Source organism: Agelaius tricolor, unplaced genomic scaffold (assembly GCF_023055355.1).
Source record: "Agelaius tricolor isolate 1412-34295 unplaced genomic scaffold, bAgeTri1.0.p SCAF_4, whole genome shotgun sequence".
Taxonomy (NCBI): Eukaryota; Metazoa; Chordata; class Aves; order Passeriformes; family Icteridae; genus Agelaius; species Agelaius tricolor.
The window spans coordinates 12,777,859-12,796,236 of NW_027269264.1; the positions used below are offsets into that span (position 1 = coordinate 12,777,859).

At 40.7% G+C, this 18,378-nt stretch overlaps 1 protein-coding gene across 1 annotated transcript in view; it reads left to right on the forward strand.

The window, feature by feature from the left end:
• Positions 1 to 18,378, forward strand: part of CPLX1 (complexin 1) — a 107,942-nt gene that overhangs the window by 61,902 nt on the left and 27,662 nt on the right. Inside the window, exon 3 of the mRNA XM_071424613.1 lies at positions 4,340 to 4,515. Coding sequence (XP_071280714.1) covers positions 4,340 to 4,515 — 176 coding nt within the window. The remainder of the gene's footprint in view (positions 1 to 4,339; positions 4,516 to 18,378) is intronic.

The following is an 18,378-nucleotide window of genomic DNA, read 5'->3' on the forward strand; positions in this document are numbered from 1 at the left end:
TAGTGGCTCCATCTCTCTTTTGTATCTTGAAGCCCAGAACTGGGCATATCACTCCAAATTTGGTCACAACAGGGCTGAGTAGATGGGAAGAATCCTTCAACCTCTTGTCAACAGTGCTCCTAATGCACCCCAGAAGACTGTTAACCTTCTCTGCTGCAAGGACATATTGTGAGCTTGTGTTGTCCACCATAACCCCAAAGCTTTCACTGTAAAACTGCTTTCCAGACAGATGATTTGCTTTTCTGCTGTTTTGCTGGGGAATGTCTCCCACAGGCACCTGATCAACCATATTAATCTTTTTCAGATGCATTATGATGATTTAACCCAGCAAAACTCACACAAATGCGTACGTCATCTTTTAACCAAACCAGCAACCAAGCACCATGCAACTGCTCACTCACCTCCCCACCAGCTAGAAACTTGTAGGTTTGAGATAAAGGCAACAGGGAAAGCAAAAGCCATGCATGCAAGCAATGCAAAATAAGGAATTAATTCACTGGTTCCTATGAGCAGCCGGTGTTTTGCATCTCCAGGACAGCAGGGCCCCCTCATATCTCACAGCGACTTGGGAAGACAAATGACATCACTCAAATGTTCCCTCCTCCCTCCTTCTTGCACCCAACTTTAAATACTGTTCTGGAATATCCCTTTGGTCAGTTTGGGTGACCTGTCCCCTCCCAATTTTTCATTCACCCCCAGCTTCCTCACCAGTATGGCAGTACAAAAATCAGAAGAGGCCTTGTCTCTATGTAAGCCCTGCTTGGCAGTAACAAAAATGTGTCTATCATCACTGTATTCAGCACAAATCCAAAATGCAACCCATAAGTAGTTTTCTGTGAAGAAAATTAACTCCACCTTGGCCAAAACCAGCACATAATATCTGAGTGCACCTGTAGTATTTGGTTTAACACCTGTTTGTTTAGCTACTTAACCTATATAGACTAAGGGAATTACTATGAGTTCGAAAGAACTGCCATGCCACTTGTTTTCACATCGCTTCTGGGATTTTTTTCCATATTGAAGTTTTTTGTTCTTTGAGGCCTGGTCCGTGTTTGTAACCAGAAAGTTGACAGTTGGCAAACGTTGTCCTGCAGCTTTAGCCGTTTCTGTTTCCTTTCCATAGTCTTGTCTAAAGATGTTAGAAATAATTGAAACACCATACTGATTGATGAATAGTGTAGCAGTCTCTCTTTGACACAACTTCTCTTTGTGTCACGGTATATGTCATGAGTGGGGTGGGAAAGACAAAAAGAAAAAATAAAGACAAAAACTCCCAGGGTTATCATATGAACAGATTCAGTGTTATCATATGAACAGATTCATCTACGTTCAACTGAGATACATCAGTTATGGGCACAAGCAAAAGGAAGGAGCAATTGTTCTGTCCACTTTTGAAGCTTCCAAGGAAACAGAGGATGGACACTGTTTCCTCTGTTTCCTTGGAAGCTTCAAAAGTGGACAGAACAATTGCTCCTTCCTTTTGCTTGTGCCCATAACTGATGTATCTCAGTTGAACGTAGATGAATTCTCTGGAATCTTTGCTGCTGAACTGCTAAAAACATAAGCTATTATCTAGGGAGTGTTAACAACAAAATCTACAGTTTAGGATGAAGAACAAAGGAGATGGAAAAAAAGCTTTTCTAAAAGTAACACAAGAGTGCTTAGTTAAAATGTAGTGTAACGTTTTGGTTCTCATAATACATTTCCTTCCAATTAGTTAACAGTGATACCAGTGTAGCATTTTGAACATTTAGAAGGTGACTTTGAAATCAGAGGTGAATTAAGAGAATCTATGAGGATCCTAATCCATTCTTGTTCTTCTAAGTGTCTTGTATGCTGAATGGCTGCAGAGCAAAATGCCTTACGTATTTAAAAGCTTGGTCTTGGCTAAGAAATAAAAAATAGTTATGCAATTTCACTTATGTGATGAGCTGAGCTGACATTACAGCTTAATGATAGTCTAGAAGTAGCACTTAGAATGGAAAAAAAAATCTCTGTTGCTGAATTCCGTTTCCTAAGTAACTGGAGTTTTATGCTGTCTGGGTAGCTCTAACTGGAGGGAAGCTAAAAAGGAATAAACTCCATAGATTATTGAGCCCAAATCAGTTTGAACATCAGTGGAGAAATCTTTTGAGGGGAACCCAGAAGTTAAAGATGTTAGTGAGATTTGTAATCACTGGTGTTTGCACAAAAAGGCTGCTTAGATAGATTCCTGCAGTAGGGATATGTGACACAACTAGGCCATATTTCCTTTTTGCTTGCTGTGAAGTTTAACTTACTTTCAATTTGAGCTGGCCTTCCTTGCACTAAAGAAAAGAAATTGCCAGACAGTTTGGGTAAATTTTCCATCAATATGCAAGAGTTTCTGTATTACTCTGATCCTGCAATGAAGGATGCACAATGGTGGTAGAGGAAGGCTGACAGTAGACAGGGACCATGAATATTCCAGGTGGGGTTTGTCTGGGGTCCCTAGGTGTCTTTTTGTTTTAAGCCACAGATTTCCTAGCAATGGAAGCGTCAAGAGGTCTGTGGTTAGGCAGCTGAATACAGACATTCACATTTACTGTTGTTATTTCCCACCTGGCAAAAAACCCCAACCCTGTGTGTTACAACCAGGTCTTGTAGGGCTTAAAATTACCAGTTTCGCCATGCTTCTCTGAGGGAGATATAAAGGGGACATTTCTCTGTCACATTTTGGGGGATTGGAGGATTATTTTTGATTCAGGGTTGCTTTCAGATTAGGGTTCTGGGAAAACATTTAACCTGGAAAAGAAGTGTGGAGAAAAAAGGGATCTGCTTACCTCTTTACAACTTCCTTAGTGGTTATTAGAAGCAATACCAGTTGATCTGGTAAGTGCCATCACTACAGCAATTCAGGAGGAATCATTGTGACAGGTTGCAGATGTTTTTTCCCTTAAGGATCCAGGTTTCACAATCAGTATCCCAAGACCTGATGTGGAAAGCAAGAGCAATCACAGTCCTCCAGCAGTGTTGACAAACGAAGAGTAATTTATAAGGGTAATTTATAAAGGATTGTGAGAACTTCTTTCCTTCACTAAGCCTTTCATGAAACCAACAATTACTTGGCAGGTCTTGGATAGTGTCTCCTTCCAGCCCCAGCCTTTGTAAAGGCCAGAAATCTTTGCTTTATGGAAAACAAGAGATGTTGAATTTGTGTAATTGTGACTATGTGTAAGAACAAGGCTATCTCAGATTAAATCAGTTAAATCTCAGCAATTAGCCAATATAGAGGTGTTGTGACTCAGCATCTAAGGACCTGCAGCGTTTTTCTAGGAAGAAGGAACCTCTTTTAGGAAAAGATGCAGAGTGTTTTCCTGCTGCAGGAAAGGTCCAACACTTCTTCCAAAGGGTCTTCTCTTCATCCGTGTAACCAGGCTTGATCCTGCTGCTGCCCTCCAGTGCCCTGATGACGCTGCATCACAGTACATGCTCTTCCCCTTTCCTCAGCCATTGTTTTTCTTCCTGGCTGGATTATTGACAGCCATTGCTAATAAAAATGTCAGGATAAATAAATGATAAATGGATTTATGCAGAACTTCGGGGATAAAAGGGCATGCAGGAAACCTCCACCTCATAGTTGTGCAAGGGCTTTGCACAACAACAAAAAACTGCCTCAGGAGCACACAGGGAATGAAAATTTGGGAACAATGTGTATTCAGCAGTGGAACAAGACAAAGCCATGATCTCACCTAGGTACTAAGCCTTAGAGGTGGTGGTGTCCAAGAACTGATAAGAGACATGCAGAGTTGCTTCTTCTTTCTGATCCATGGTAGGAGCCTAGAATTCATAAACTCCAACTATTTGCTGTGTTGTCCTACCTGTCATGGTATGTGTAATTTCTGAGAGCAATTAAGAGTGTGATTACTCATCCCTGCAATCAAGATTTCAAACTCCTTTCCCAGCCCTGTTGTCATTTTGTTCTGCATGTATCACTTGCCTATTACATTAAAGACCCTTCAAAATCAATCTTCAGTCACTTGGCTGAGCTGATAAAGTGAAAACATAGTGTGGATGGCAGCTTGTCCTTTTCAGGACTGCAAACAAACTGTGCTGCCTTCATGCAGATCTACAAATTTGGTCTCTTCCTTTTGCTGCTGTGCTTCTCCTGCCAGTTCCAGGTAACTTATCTGATCAGGTTAAGTGCTTTCCCCACCTCCTGCTTGGGAAGAGTGTGCTGCCTCCCCAGTGAAAGGAGAAACCTTTCCAGATGCAGAGGGAATGACAGATGGCCCTGAGCATGGGGAAGGAGAGAGCTGTCATCCTGGGGGTCTTACCACATCCTGGGGTAAGGGCTGATTTTCTGTTTTGCTTTGTCTAGGGGCTACCAAAGACATGGGAAAGATGCTGGGTGGGGATGAGGAGAAAGACCCAGATGCTGCTAAGAAAGAAGAGGAACGACAGGAAGCCCTTCGGCAACAAGAGGAAGAGAGGAAAGCCAAATATGCCAAGATGGAGGCTGAAAGAGAAGTTATGAGACAAGGAATTCGAGACAAGGTAGGTAACTGGCTTTCAACACACACTGGTCAGCTTGTAATGCCCAGTAAAGAACACCTGTTTTCAGCTGATTTGTGACTAGTTCCCTTCCCTAGGCACCTGGATAGAACCAGGTATTTACTCTGCCACACAGAACTTTCTAACTTTGTGCACTCTTCCTCAAGTCCTGTTCCTGTTTAAACACACCTGCCACAGAGCAAAGCCCTGCAAAGCTGAAATAGAAAGTGAAGGTGAGGGGAGAAACCCATCTATTTTTCTCATCATCTATTAAGCACTCACATTAAATTAAATATTAGAGGCTTCCTTGTCCCTTTGAGGATGCTTTCCAAGCTTGCATTTGTGGTTTGTGAGAAGAGTCATAATTCAGTGAGTTTCTGAGAGTGAGTTTCTGTTGCAGTTATCTTATGTATTGATTCCAAAGCTTTATTGTGTTGACCAGGTGATATGGGACAAATCTACTCTATTGTTAATATTTAGGTTTCTACCACTCACATGGGATTCATCTGAAAGAAAGTTTTTATACATTAACTATTAGGGATTGATGTGTGTTTATGTTTTGATGCCTCACCCTCAAGGCCAGGACAAAACTGTCTCTTTGGAATAAGTTATGTTTGTAAGGAGATCTCCTGGTGTTCAGATATCTTGGAAAGAAATGTGGGCAATGGTTGGACAAGGGGTTTCTAATGATGAAGGCCTGTCAGGTGACTTACAGGACATGCCAAAGAAAATACGTGTAGATAAAACAAGAAAGTCTTGTTTAGTATAAGAGGTGTTCCCTTTTGCAGTCCCCTCTGTGCTCTAAGAACATGTCTTGGAACAGACATAAACAAAACTATATCTGCATTAGACCAAACTTCTGACCCATTTCTTATGATTCATGATGGAAGCATGAATGAGGGTAAATTTCTCTGGAGACACAGTGCAGCTTGCAAAGAGTTACTGCAAATTGTTCTGCAAATAAAGAAATTTGGGATAATGCTTCTAAGAAAAGAAAAGACTTAGAGGGAATTATCTACCTTTGACACTGCCAGAAAAAGCTATCAATATGATCATTTAAAAAAGGATACTGACAGAATGACAGAAATGCAGAACCTCTACCTGGTCAAAATTGTTTTATAATCATGGAATCATAGAATTATTAAATGGTTTTGATTGGAAAAGATCATCTTAAAGATCATCTAGTTACAACCCTCTACCATGGGTAAGGACATTTTTCACTAATCAGGCTGCTCAGAGCCCATCCCACTTGGTCTTTAACACTTCCAGGGATGGGACAGCCATGTCTTCTCTGGGAAACATGTTCCAGGGCTTCATCACATCTGAAGAAATAATTTCTTCCTAATATCTAATCTAAACCAATCCTCTTCTAGTTTAAAAACATTTCCCTAGTCCTGTCACTGCATTCCTCTCCCTCCTTTTTATAAACCCCCTCAAGGTGTGGAAGTTTGCAGTGAAGTCTCCTGGAGCCTTCTCGTCTCCAGGCTGAACAACTCCAGCAATAATGTATTTAATGAATATATATCTAGAGAATCTAGTATATTAATATAAGCATACCAATGGGTGCATAATATATTAAAGGTGTGTTTACAGTAGAACTGTTTTTAAGCACTGACAAAGGTCATGAGGGGGAATAAAAGAGCAGGAAATTTCTCAGTTGCAGGCAAATGAGCTAATGCCCAGTTTTCACTAGTGACTGTCTCTTCTGGACCGCTGAATTTTTCCCAGATGTAGATAGGGGTTGCCTTTTTCTTGCTGTTGGGAAAACTGCTGTAAAACCATTAAAAAAGTCTGAGATGTCCTGTGTTGTAATTTCAAGGTGATCTCATTCATGACTAGGATGCATACATCCTGAACTACAGCCGGAGGGGATTTCCCTGTGATACTGGCAACTATCTGGACTTTGCTGAGCTGGCTGAGCACTGAGGGGCAAAGTCTCTTAAAAATGCACTAAAAATTTTTCAAGGAGTTGGGTCTGAAGAAAAGGAGAATGGGAATACTTGAAGGAACATTATCTGACCTCAGTCAAGGCTCTGCACTGGTGTGGTAGAGTACCTTTGAGATTAGCATCAGGAAGTCTTGCTTTGGGCAGGGCATCTGGATTGTGAGCTCACTTTCCTGTGGTTTTCTTTTTCCTGGGAATAATCCTAAGTAGCATTCATTTGAAAGATGAAGGTGTTTTCTGCAGAATCAGAAAAGATGGATAAAGCTGTAGAAAGGAGCTGTATCTCTTCCTCTTTTCTTCTCACCTTGTCCTGACAGAGAAATGGTTTTGATTATATACAAGACTGTCTTCTAGTAGTGATGATTGGTGGTTGGAAATATGAAGCAAATGTTGAAAGAATTAAAGAAGAGATGGATTATTTCCTTCATTACTTAATTATTTAGCAGTTGCCTTCATTTCTTCTATAACTCCACTAAAAACAAAAATGCAGAAAAGATGAAAACTGAAACACATGTTCTTTCTGGTATGTACACAAGCACAAGTTGCTTTTAGCAGGTATGAATAAAATCAAAGACATTTTAAGTTAAAATCTCCATTATAACATTTGCTCATTTCTCATGTGAGAGAGTGAAAAATGAGCAATTAGTTTGAGTGACTGAATAGGAACAGATTATTTATGCAGAGTAAAAGTTTGAAAGTGTGTGTCATAGGTTATGAACCCACAGTTACAATTATTCCTTAGTGCAGCCTCAGGATGTTAGGGGAGCAATCCAGGGAATCACAGCTTCACCAGTGAGCTCATATGGCTCTAGGTAAGGCTGACAGAAAGGATGGACTCATCATGTTTGTTGCTTTAGACTTTTTGCCTTGGCTTTCCAACTAGTGTTATGAATGCACTCTCTTGTTTAGGGCTTCAGGAAATATGGGAGCCATGGCAGGGCTTAAAAGGAATGATGACAAATTCCACAGATACATTCCAGCCTGTGTTAACATTTAAATCCAACCTATTAAATTGAGAAACTGAGACATGTATGCCCTCAACCCAGCATGGCAGCTGGGTATGGAAATTACTTATGGAGAGGTAGTACAAATTACACAGAAATGAGTTGTTTGGGTTTCCCTACCCCCCCCCCCCCCCCCCCCCCCCCCCATTAAAAATATGATGCATTTTCATTTGGAAATAAAATTTTAGGAATAACATTTGAACATGACATTTTGAAATAACTGGACCACCTCAGCTACTACCCAATATCTACCCAATGCTACTAGTCTGAGCTACTACCCAATATCAAAGTCCAGCATCTGGTACTGAAAGTGGATTGAAAGAATGTAAAGAGCATAACTGGGGTACACTCCAGCTTCCTCCTACCTCAGGAGGGCTGCATGCAGCTAACATTCTGATCTGATCTGGTTTTGGTCTTGACACTAATGCCTCACAGATCTTCTGGGCCCTATCCCCAGCTGCCTCTGTGGAGAGTTACCACACCTGACCAGCTCAGGCATGACTGCTGAGAGGTCTCCAGTGCCCCTTTGTCTGGCAGGTGAGGCTATGGATAGCTAATATCCCTGCTACCTTGCTAATAGCAAGTACTATCAGCTTGCCATTCTGCAGCAGCTTTCTTTCCAGTGCTCTTGGGTGGAATACTGCCTTCTATAAATTAATTGTTTGTGTATGTCCACACCTCAGCAGTGAAAGTGAATTACTTTCTTTTTTTCTTTTTGTCATAATTAGTTATTTACATAATTAATTATTTCTACTGTGGTAGAGACCAGTCCTGAGGAGCCCCTAGTCCATGCTCAGTAGTTAACACTCTACCTGTCTTAGTGAGACAGTGTCCACAGTTTGGCTTCCTGAAAATCTCAGACATGTTTTAGACAGTCAGCATTGCAAATCCTGTTGAAAGGTAGCAGAAGCTCAGAGATATCCTTACAATAGTGGGTTTAAACCAAAAGGGATGGAAGCATGGTCCAAATGGCTTGACTGCAGGACAGAATTTAGGTTTAGGTCCATACTGGAGTTGGAGCATGAGCTGCTTCAGTAGTTTTTTTATATACTCAGGTCTCTGAGTGAAAGGGGAAGTGTCCCTGGCCCAGCTTGTCTTTAACCAGCCTTATATGCTAGTCATATGCTATACAGCCATGGTTTATAGCACATTAATAAGGATTCCTGTGCTTACATTATTAAGGATTCATGTCCTACAGAGCACATAGCCCATGTCCAATAAGCAGAAGTTTAATTATATTAATAAGGATTTCTGCCCTTTCAATGGAGCATGAAATCTGCATGAAAAGTATGGAAAAGTGTCAAATAGAAAATTGTAATGTGGAAGATTTAAAGTTGTCTCTACAATTGTAATTGTCCTTGCTGAATGCTGTGCAAAGGTGTGACAAAGTGCATGATTGTTTTTTATACTTCTAGGAACCTCAACTTTCCCACTGCATAAGACAAAGTTAATTGTTTTCTTAATCAACAGATGTTCAGTATTTCATCTCTGATGTGTCTTACAACCTATGTTCTCAAAATCATTTACAATGCAATATCAAAATTCTGATGGCAGTATAATGAATTTCCTTATCTGAGGGTTAAATTCTCTATTGCTATTATTACTATGCTTTCACTAACATAGCTCTGTTCATCTTAAGCAGGGTTTATTCTGATATTTATCAGGGTGGGGGGACAGAATTTTTTTTAGATTTTTCTGTTTGCGAGGTATGAATGCAGAAGGGTTGTTATGTGGTCTAAGCTTTGGTGGCACAAGAATGTTAACAACGTGTTCCATCAGTGAGCCTCCATGGAATAGCAAGAAATGCTCAAAACTGCTTGTGCCTTTGCAGGCAATAGAGGAATGGCAAAATCTGTGTTTGAGGTTTGTTCCTCCAGGCAGCAAGCATATCACACAGCAGGAGAATGTGTGTCCTTGCTCTGTTTGAGTCTCTTCTGTCTCTGGGTGTGTGCCACTAATTCTTCCCATATTTCTTATTGGCCCATTTAATGTGCTTTTGGTGGTTAGGCAGTAAGATTCTCTGCAATATTTGGAATTGTCCAAAGAATCATTGAAGAGTTTGAGTTAGAGATCATCGAGTTCCAGCCCCTCCCTCTTGTGGTCAGGGGCACCTGCCACTAGACCAGGTTGCTCAAGGCCCCATCTAACCTGACAGTGAGCACTGCCAGGGATGGGGCATCCACAACTTCTCTGGACAACCTGCGTCAGTGCCTCGCCACCCTCACAGTACAGAATTTCTACCTGTTCTGTAATACAAACCTGCCCTCTTGCCATTCAAAGACATTCCCCCTTGCCCTGTCATTCCAAGGCCTTGTCCATGTCCCTTTCCACACTGGAAGGATGCTCTAAGTGTCCCTGAAGCCTTTTTTTTTTCTAGGCTGAAGAGACCCCAGCCAACCCAGCCTGTCTTCACAGGAGAGGTTCTTTAGGCTTTGTTTCTCCTCTTTGTGACTCTCTGGACTCTCTTCAGCAGGTCCATGTCCTTCTCATGTTGGAGGTCCCAGAGCTGGACACAGCACTCTGTGTCCTAGGAAAACCATGAAAAGTATTCTGTTCATTGTGGATATTTAACTCATGTAATTTCCTGGTCTTTCATGGCTCAAGGTAGTTGATATTGGAATTTACTTTTTTTTTAGGAATATAGGAACATTTTTCTCTCCCTTTTTTTTTAATTTGATTGCTGAACTTACTTTTTGCACTAAATCACTCAGACAACACAGCAATCAGGATTTACAGCTGCAGTCCTAGATTTTTATGTCAGATAATCAAGATGCAATATCATATAATTATTTAATTTTAATATTTCATTAGCATATTTCCTTATGTAACTGGTGCATAGCTCCTAAAATCCCATTTTAGGGGAGGAAAAATAGCAGAATGTGAATTGGGTCTGTTCTTCAGCAACAATAGAGCTTTGAAACTAAACTCCCAGCTCAGAAGCACAAACTTAAATTTGATAGAATTTTATTGATATAAAATAGCTTCACACTGTTAGCTAAACTCTTCGATGTTATTTGGTGTTTCATTCTTGCATAATTTCAGATGCAGATATTGCCAAGGGCTTTAAAAATCCCTGTACAAAGGAGTGAAATTTCACTGCCAGAAAATGTAATTTTGATAGTGTAGTTTTGCCTTTTGAACAAGAAATATGATAGTATATCTGTCATTGGAGACCTTTGGCAACTGAAAAAAGTGTAGAAGTTGCGTTATTTGCATGCCAAAAATCAAAGAAAATATTTTCCTCAGCAATTAATCACTTTCTTTAATTCCAAAGATAAAAATCTTACTATGAACATGAAGATTCTGTCTGATCTCTTACCTTTTAAATCATTGATATTAAACCAATGATGTAAATTTTTATCCAGCCCTTGTGATCTAATGAAGATGAGTCTACTTTTCAGTATTGGGGCCTTAAAATAGATTTCAGAGATCTATATGTATTGTGCAGATGGAGAGGTATCATTAACCAGACTCTTCTGCTTCTACAGTGGATAAGTAAAAATTACCCTGCTTAGTTTAGTTCAGTGCAGATTCTCTTTGTGGTAGAGACAGAAGTGTTTACAACTGGGTCACAGATCCTCTGGCTATGAGGAAGCAAAAGACTTGGCTGTGACACTCCCGGTGGGATACTTTGCAAGGCAGAGACTATGCTGTGCCTTCCATGAAGTGAAGTGGCTGAGTGGGATGATTGGGAACAGTCATAACAGCACTAACGGTGAAAACTGATAACAATTGCACTCTTTGCAGCATTAAGTCACAGGCTGTTCTGGAAGAAGAACATTGCAAGGACAGCATCCTTTGGTGTTCTGCCCACATTTGATACGCTGGTTATTGAGGACAGGCTGTAGGAGGCGCAGGCAGATTTGGAAGAAAGAAACACTTTTGCACTGTGATTCAAGAGCATTATAACCCTGCAGATCATTTTCATATTGGTGTTCAGAGGCTTCCAAGGGGGTACAGTGATTTGACCTGGACAAGACTTCTGCCCTTCTGCCAGGACTTTTACCCCCAACCAGTTGTATGCAAGGATGTCCTGGCTGGCCTATGTTGCCTCTAAGTCAGATTCTGGAGTTTCTGTTATCAGTTTTTTACACGGACTTGAGTACGGATTTTTACCATCAAACTTGTTTCCAAACTGCAGCCCTTTGCAATTTTACTAAATCACCCACTTCTTTAGGACGTTATACCTTTGGAAATACCAGACAAAATTTAATTTTCTGGTTTGTATCTCCAAAAACATCCCCTTGTCTGTAAGGCAGTGACTGTTTTTGGTGAAAGGGTGAACCAACTAGCCTACTCCAGTAAGAGGAAATACAATAACAAATTCAAAAAAATTGATAAAGTTATCTGGGTATGCCCAAGTTTAGCAGTCTCTCTTGCAAATTGAGAGGGAAAGTGGTGCCTTCCCAGATACACTTTTCAACACAGAACAGGAATTGATGTTCCTGCCAAGGACCTCCAAGTCCATTATTAGACAAAGCTATCTTCAGGGCCATTTTAGAGAATCTGTTCTTACCTGAACTGATAAGTTTCATCTTTATATTTCTTTAGAATCCCAGGATATGCACCATGTCTTGGTCTTGGTGAATCCAACCAGGTAGATCTATAGAATTCCATAGGTGGTCTGAATGAAAATGTGTGTTCCAGGCCTTATCTCCTGGCATTAAACTAACAGAACTTCCCTTATGGGAAAACCTGCATGCATTCCTTCCTGTGCTGTAGCTGTAGGCCATTTTACTTTTTAAAATTCATAGTGGGAAGGCATCTTTAGCAAACCATTGGAGCTCGGAAGAAAATTGGCATAATTTTCATCTGCTTCCATAATAGTCAGAGGTTCAATTATCCAGCAGAACCAGGTGCTGACTACCTCACTAGTTCATTTGGGGCTCATTAGTCTGCTGCTTTGTGCAGCTCTGCCTTACTCTAACTCGATTTTTGTGTTTTGCGCTAGTCCAAATCTGCACCAGTAGATGTCACTTTGGATACTTGCTAACAAAATCCCACTGGGTGATGCTTCTGAAGTTACTGAAATGTCTCTTGAAATGCAGTCTATTTAACTGTTACTCACTGACTAGGGTGTCCTTTACAGTGATGCAGCTGAAATCCTCACTTAAACAACCTTTGTCTTGTTGGCTGACAGAACCTGTGCACATTGCTGACATGGCACTGAGAAGTTCAGTCACTCAGGTCTGGGTGCAAAATAATCCCAAACATATGACATACAGTTAGAAGTGCTGGGATTCAACTAGGAGGTGTATCTGAGTGGTGTCTTGAACCTTCCTGGGTGCGACTCGTTGAAACTCCAAGCATTTGGCTCATGTACTTGGAAAGACAGAATATATGCCTCAACAAATGGTCATTTGCAACCTCTTTTCCAGTACCAGTACAACTCTACATTCACCTCTGAAATACCATTCAGCTCAGTTTCTGGCTTTTTGATGCATCTTTGTGATTGTAAATGTGGCTGAATCTTACTCATATCACTCAGTAAGACCCAGCAGCACAGAGGAAGGGGTTTTTCCCAAGAGATCCCCAAAATCTAATTTTTAAGTGATTATTAGTTAGTTTAATTATTTCTATTCTGTATATGTAAATTATATAATGTATAATATAACACATACCATACTAAATATTATTTATTAATTTAATGAATAATGTGATTAATATTAATTTTTTGTGTGTGTGATTTACAGATGGGAAATTGGGCAGTCTCCCCAAAATAATGCAGTAGTTGAGTAGGAAATCACATTTCTGTGTTGATGGACTAGGGATATAGTCTAACCCATACGTAAATAGGGTTTCTTCTCCTCCTGAAAACATGGACACCTCCACAGGGAGCAGAAGAACTTAAAAATGAAGGCCATCCCAGAGTCTGTATGACACATGTTCCCATCACCACTGGTCTCTAGAATTGCTTGACATGCCCACTCCTGTCCACTTGGAATTCCTTTAACCAGTAGAGCTAAAACTACATGGAATCTTTTCTTGGTTAAAACCCAAAAAGGGAAACATCAAAAAACAGAGCAGCTTATTTGCTGCTCTGCTGCTTTGGGGAATAAAATGCTGTTTCCTTGGTGAAAAAAAAAAACCTCAGTCAGGGTGGTATAAAATTTGACTAAGTGGCTGCAGGAGCTCTGAGTTTTTTCAAACACAGCCACTTTAAATCTTTCATTCATCTTAACTTTAAAGGTAGACAGCTCTGTCCTTTGGATCCTTCTGGATCATATTGCCATACTACTTCTGTCAGCCTCAAAAAATGCAGACAATTACAAGAGAGTAATTTGATCAGTACCATTGCCTCTATTAAATACAGCTGCACCATTGTTTCTCATGTAACTTTTCTTTTCCTAGCTTACAAATCAGATGCAAGGGGAAGGGCTTGTACGTTTTGTTGATTCTCTTTTATGACAAACAAATTCATGGACTGTGAAGGTCACCAAACAAGATTAAAAGGTCTGTTCCATTTTTGCTGCAGCCAAAGAGCTCCCATTAGTGCTTCAAATCAGGCAATAGCCACATTATGTTTCTTCTTTTGGCAGTTTGTTATGAGTCCTGAATGATCAGATAACTCACCAGGAGTTAATGAGACCAGTGGAGTTATGCCTGCTTGAGACTGCAGCCTGGCACCTTCATGGCTCAGCTAATGGATGCATCATTCTTTTCTGATGAAAGTCATCAGAGCCAGGCTGAGCTTTTGAAATGCTGGTGCTTCCTTAGAGCAAGATGTTACTTTATCCTGGCATCAGCATGAAGTTCTGCATCTGTTCTGGCAGTGCTCTCAGTTACATCAGCTTGGGATTTAAGACTGTCAGAGGGAATTAGTCAGCCCATGCCTGAAAGAAGAAGGGCTAATCCAAGGCAAGGTCTGAGTTCATGCATGGGACAGGGTGATAAAGTTTTGACCATGCTTTCCTTGTCATAGTTGTGTAGCCTTGCCTGCTCTGTGTCTTCATTTCCCCATAGACTCTTATTGATTATGGTTAAGCTGGGAAAGAAAAGGACAGTTTGCATGCCCTGTTCATAGTGATTGGCAATTCATATGGCCTTCCTGAGGGTCTCAAGAGTTCTCTCCCTCACTGGACAGTTTTTAGGCAGTCATAAATAGGGCCAACTTAATCTTACCAGACTCCAGTGCAAAGTGCCCTCCCTGGGTTTCCAGGCCAGGATAATCGTCTTGCTGATGCGGAAGAATGGCTGTGACATTCCTCAGACTGTGAGAGTTTGGAGAAGACAGGCTGGCTGCTGCTGGGAGGGAAGCAGGGAATTTTTTGGGAAATGCTTGCTTTTTCATAATTTCTGTTTTCTACGGTTTTCTAGGGTTCTCTCCTTTCCTTTTTGGTACAGCCTTGAATCTTTCTATGTCTGCTCCTGCTTGGAAGCACAGACTCAGGTTATTAATTTGAAGGCTTCATGGAGGAATTTATTTTGCTTGGCTAGGATGGAGGGAGGAAGAATGCAGCCTTTCAACTCCAGGCCACCACGTTCAATTTTCCCATAATTTCCTGAAACTGTTGACATGGTCTTCACAAGAGTATCAGTCTAAACCAAGGACTGTGGGGGATGTACACTGCTTTTATGCTGTGGGTCCCAAGCCAGACCTCCCAGCAGCCCCTTAGGGTCATAACAGGGCTGAGCTTATTTTGAAACTGACACCACATACTTTTGTAGGATTTCACTATTAATTTTATAGCTGCTGGATTATTTTTGTCATGCTCAGTTATAGGGATGTAAATTCTGTCTTCTTGTTTAACAGGCTGACTGTAATTTAGAGGAAGATTCTTCAGCCAGAGATAGGAATAGTCCAAGGCCTGATGTGAGAAAAGCAGCTGATAAATTGCCCCTTGGATAATACAGAAAGCACAGTGGAGCTTCTAGGCGTTTTTTAATCAGGACTTGCATGCCTGATTGAAAGTTAATTCCAGCTGCTGCCAAGCTGTTTTGGGGATAGAGGCATCCCAGTGTACCTTTCTTGAAAATCCCTCAACTGTTCTCTTATATTCAGAGCTTTCTGATGATCCCTGGATGTTGACTAGTGGATGGTGCTGAAAGCATTTCTTTCTTTTATTTAATGAGTGACTAAGATGTTTTAGGCAGAACCTACTGATTTAAATGATAAACCTGGCCTGCAAAGGTGGACGTGGAAAAACAGTGTTGCAGAGAAGCAGAGGATCAGCTTCATCATGTCTGTGTGCTTGATACAGCTGTATCCCTGGCCAGAAAATTCTTGTTCCCTACATTCTGGTGTTGTAATCACAGTTTTCCATACACTGTAATTTGCAGGGATGATTAGGTTTGTTTAGAAGGGAAGGATCTAGTAAGCTGCCTTCAATGAAGTAAGGGCAGCACCACCAATTTCTGCAGACATTCTCTGTTTGAATGACAAGGGAGACATTTCTGTCCCTGTCCACTTTGAGTTATTTTCCAATAACATGGGGGTTTAGCTCAAGTTGGGAATTCAAATGTGTGGCTTAAATTTAGCTGATTTTTAATCCAGAAGTAAGGCTACAAGTTCTAGAAGACTAGATCTTCTAAGACAGTCTCTATCCATATCTCATTGCTAATACTACAGCTCTTCTCTGCAGTGCTTGTTCTTCTGATCAGCTCTGATATGAGAGATGAACGGAAAGTTATAAAGAACAAACAGAGAGAGATATTTTTGAGGCCTGCTTGCATCTCAGCAAAGCCTTGGACATGACACAGAGCCTTCTGGAAATATGAATGAACAGTTAGTTCCCTGAATTCTCACAGGATCAGTCTGATGCTGTTTAATAAAAGCATTTTAGTTAAGTCCTGAAAATTTGATGGGGCTTTGTAAAATAGCTTTCAATAAAAAGTCAATAAGCTGTATGCGGTTCTGAAAGTCTCTCAGTCTTGAACTGTGTTTTTGCTCTTCATCTGCCTTTCTCCCTTGCCTTAAGAAAGAAGATGGATTCCGGAGGAGGAATTGAGAACCACAGATTGAGCTGAGAGCTGCAAAGGGGCATTATGTTAAGCTCTTGCCTGAGGAGTGTGATTTGGACAGTGGGAATGCTGTATGTCTTTCTACAGATGTTTGAAAAGTGATCATACTATCCCAAAACAATAGTTTCAAATACAGGTTTAGTGTAAGAATATATGTTATGTTTTTTACAGGTTGTTGCAAAGGAAAGCAATGCACTGTTGTAAAATTTCTGTGCATGGTGAAAGTACTCTTTCCAGTTCTAAGATGTTTGCTAGGGAAGAGTGATGTGCAAACAGAAACAAAAGGAAAAGCACTGATTCATCTTTGGATGAATGTCCACTCTTTGTCATTCAGGTTGAGTGTCTGGCAAGTGGTTTAAGGCAGCTTTGTGGTGTAGATTTGGAGGTAGAGAGAGGTAGGGGGTACTTCAGGTCTTCCCTTTGAAGCTAGTGTGAGAATGTCAAATAAGAAGCTGGCAAGCTATGCCTGTTTCTGCAGGGCATCTGAGACTGTGAGGGAAGGAATAGGAATCTAACTGGTTCAGGACTACTCTGAAGGCTCTTTCCCCTGACAAGTGTGTGCAGTCCCTTGTTTAAGCTTCAATTTTCTCTGAGATGTAGCACTCGACCTTGTTTGACAGGCTCAGTGAGTGTCAAGGAGAAAGGCCTGTCACACTACTCATAATCTGCCTCTCATTCTGGCATGTCACACTGGAGCCTGTGTAAAAGGCATTTTGTATCCTCTGGGCCCTTCCAGAAACGGGAGTCACAGGTCTGATCAGCAATATTTTTTACAAGAATTTGTGAGTGAATTTCATTGGCAGAAGCCATCACAGTGATAGGGCAAAAGAAATCACAGATTATGAGAGAACTCAGGAGACCAACATTTGTATTGATTTTTCTCTTCTGCCTTCTGGCTGTTCACTTGTGTGGCTCAAATAAAACAGTCAGTTCATGTTTCCAGCTCTGCTTCTGATCTTTTCTTGGCTCACTAATGCAAAATCAGATTTCAAAACAAACAGGATTGTGTTCCTTTCCTTCTCCTGGCTGGTTCTGGGTTTCCAACAGGCAGCTTCTCTCTGCAAAATACAGCTATTTCTCAAGGGTAGCCCTGGGACTTTGAAATACTGAGAGCACTTACAGGGGCATCAGGGATGGGACAGAAGGCAGGCCTCAGATTCTGCACTCCCACACTGAGTAACTGGGAACTGACCTGTCTAAACTCTTTGTCACTTTTGTTCAGTTTAATGATCCATACATGAATGCATGCATGTTAGAGGTGCCACATAACTGGTAACAAGAGCAAATACCTGACTGTAACACAGACTTTGAACTCACTAAAATAAATTAAATCTACTTAAGACAATTATGAAACCATACCTTTGATAAAACTTCTTCATAAAAGGTTTTGAGCTCAGTGATATTATGTTTTTTAAGAAGTCTCACCACTTGGACAGTTTTGAGACAATTTTTTTCCAGTTCTGGTGCTTTGGGCACCTCTTGTATTTTTTCCTATATTATTGAGGCAGACAAAACCAATATTTGAAGTCCTGGTAGGAGATGATAGTGTGAAGCTCCTCCTTGTCTAATTCTACAATGTGTATCTCGGCAAGTGTCTTAACCACAGATCAGTGTAAATAAGAGCAGTGGCATAACCACAATAGCTCTATGAAAGACTGTCTCTGATTTGTCATCTGCTTTTAGTAAGGATGTCCAGAAAAGAAAAAAGTATACCTCAAGTTTAGTGAAGTTATTTATTTGGCTGACATGGACTGTTTACCTTTAGTTGTGGAAAGTAGTTCAGAAAATTTAAATCTTTGGTTCAAAATCTAAATGTAAAAATTCCTCAATTCCACCCAAACCTGATGTAATATGGAGTTGAGGAATCAGCTGTTGATTTGCAGAGGATGGAGGTAGTTGAGATGCAGAGAAACCACTGCAGGTGTTTTGTCTGTCCTGATAGCACTAAAAAGCAGG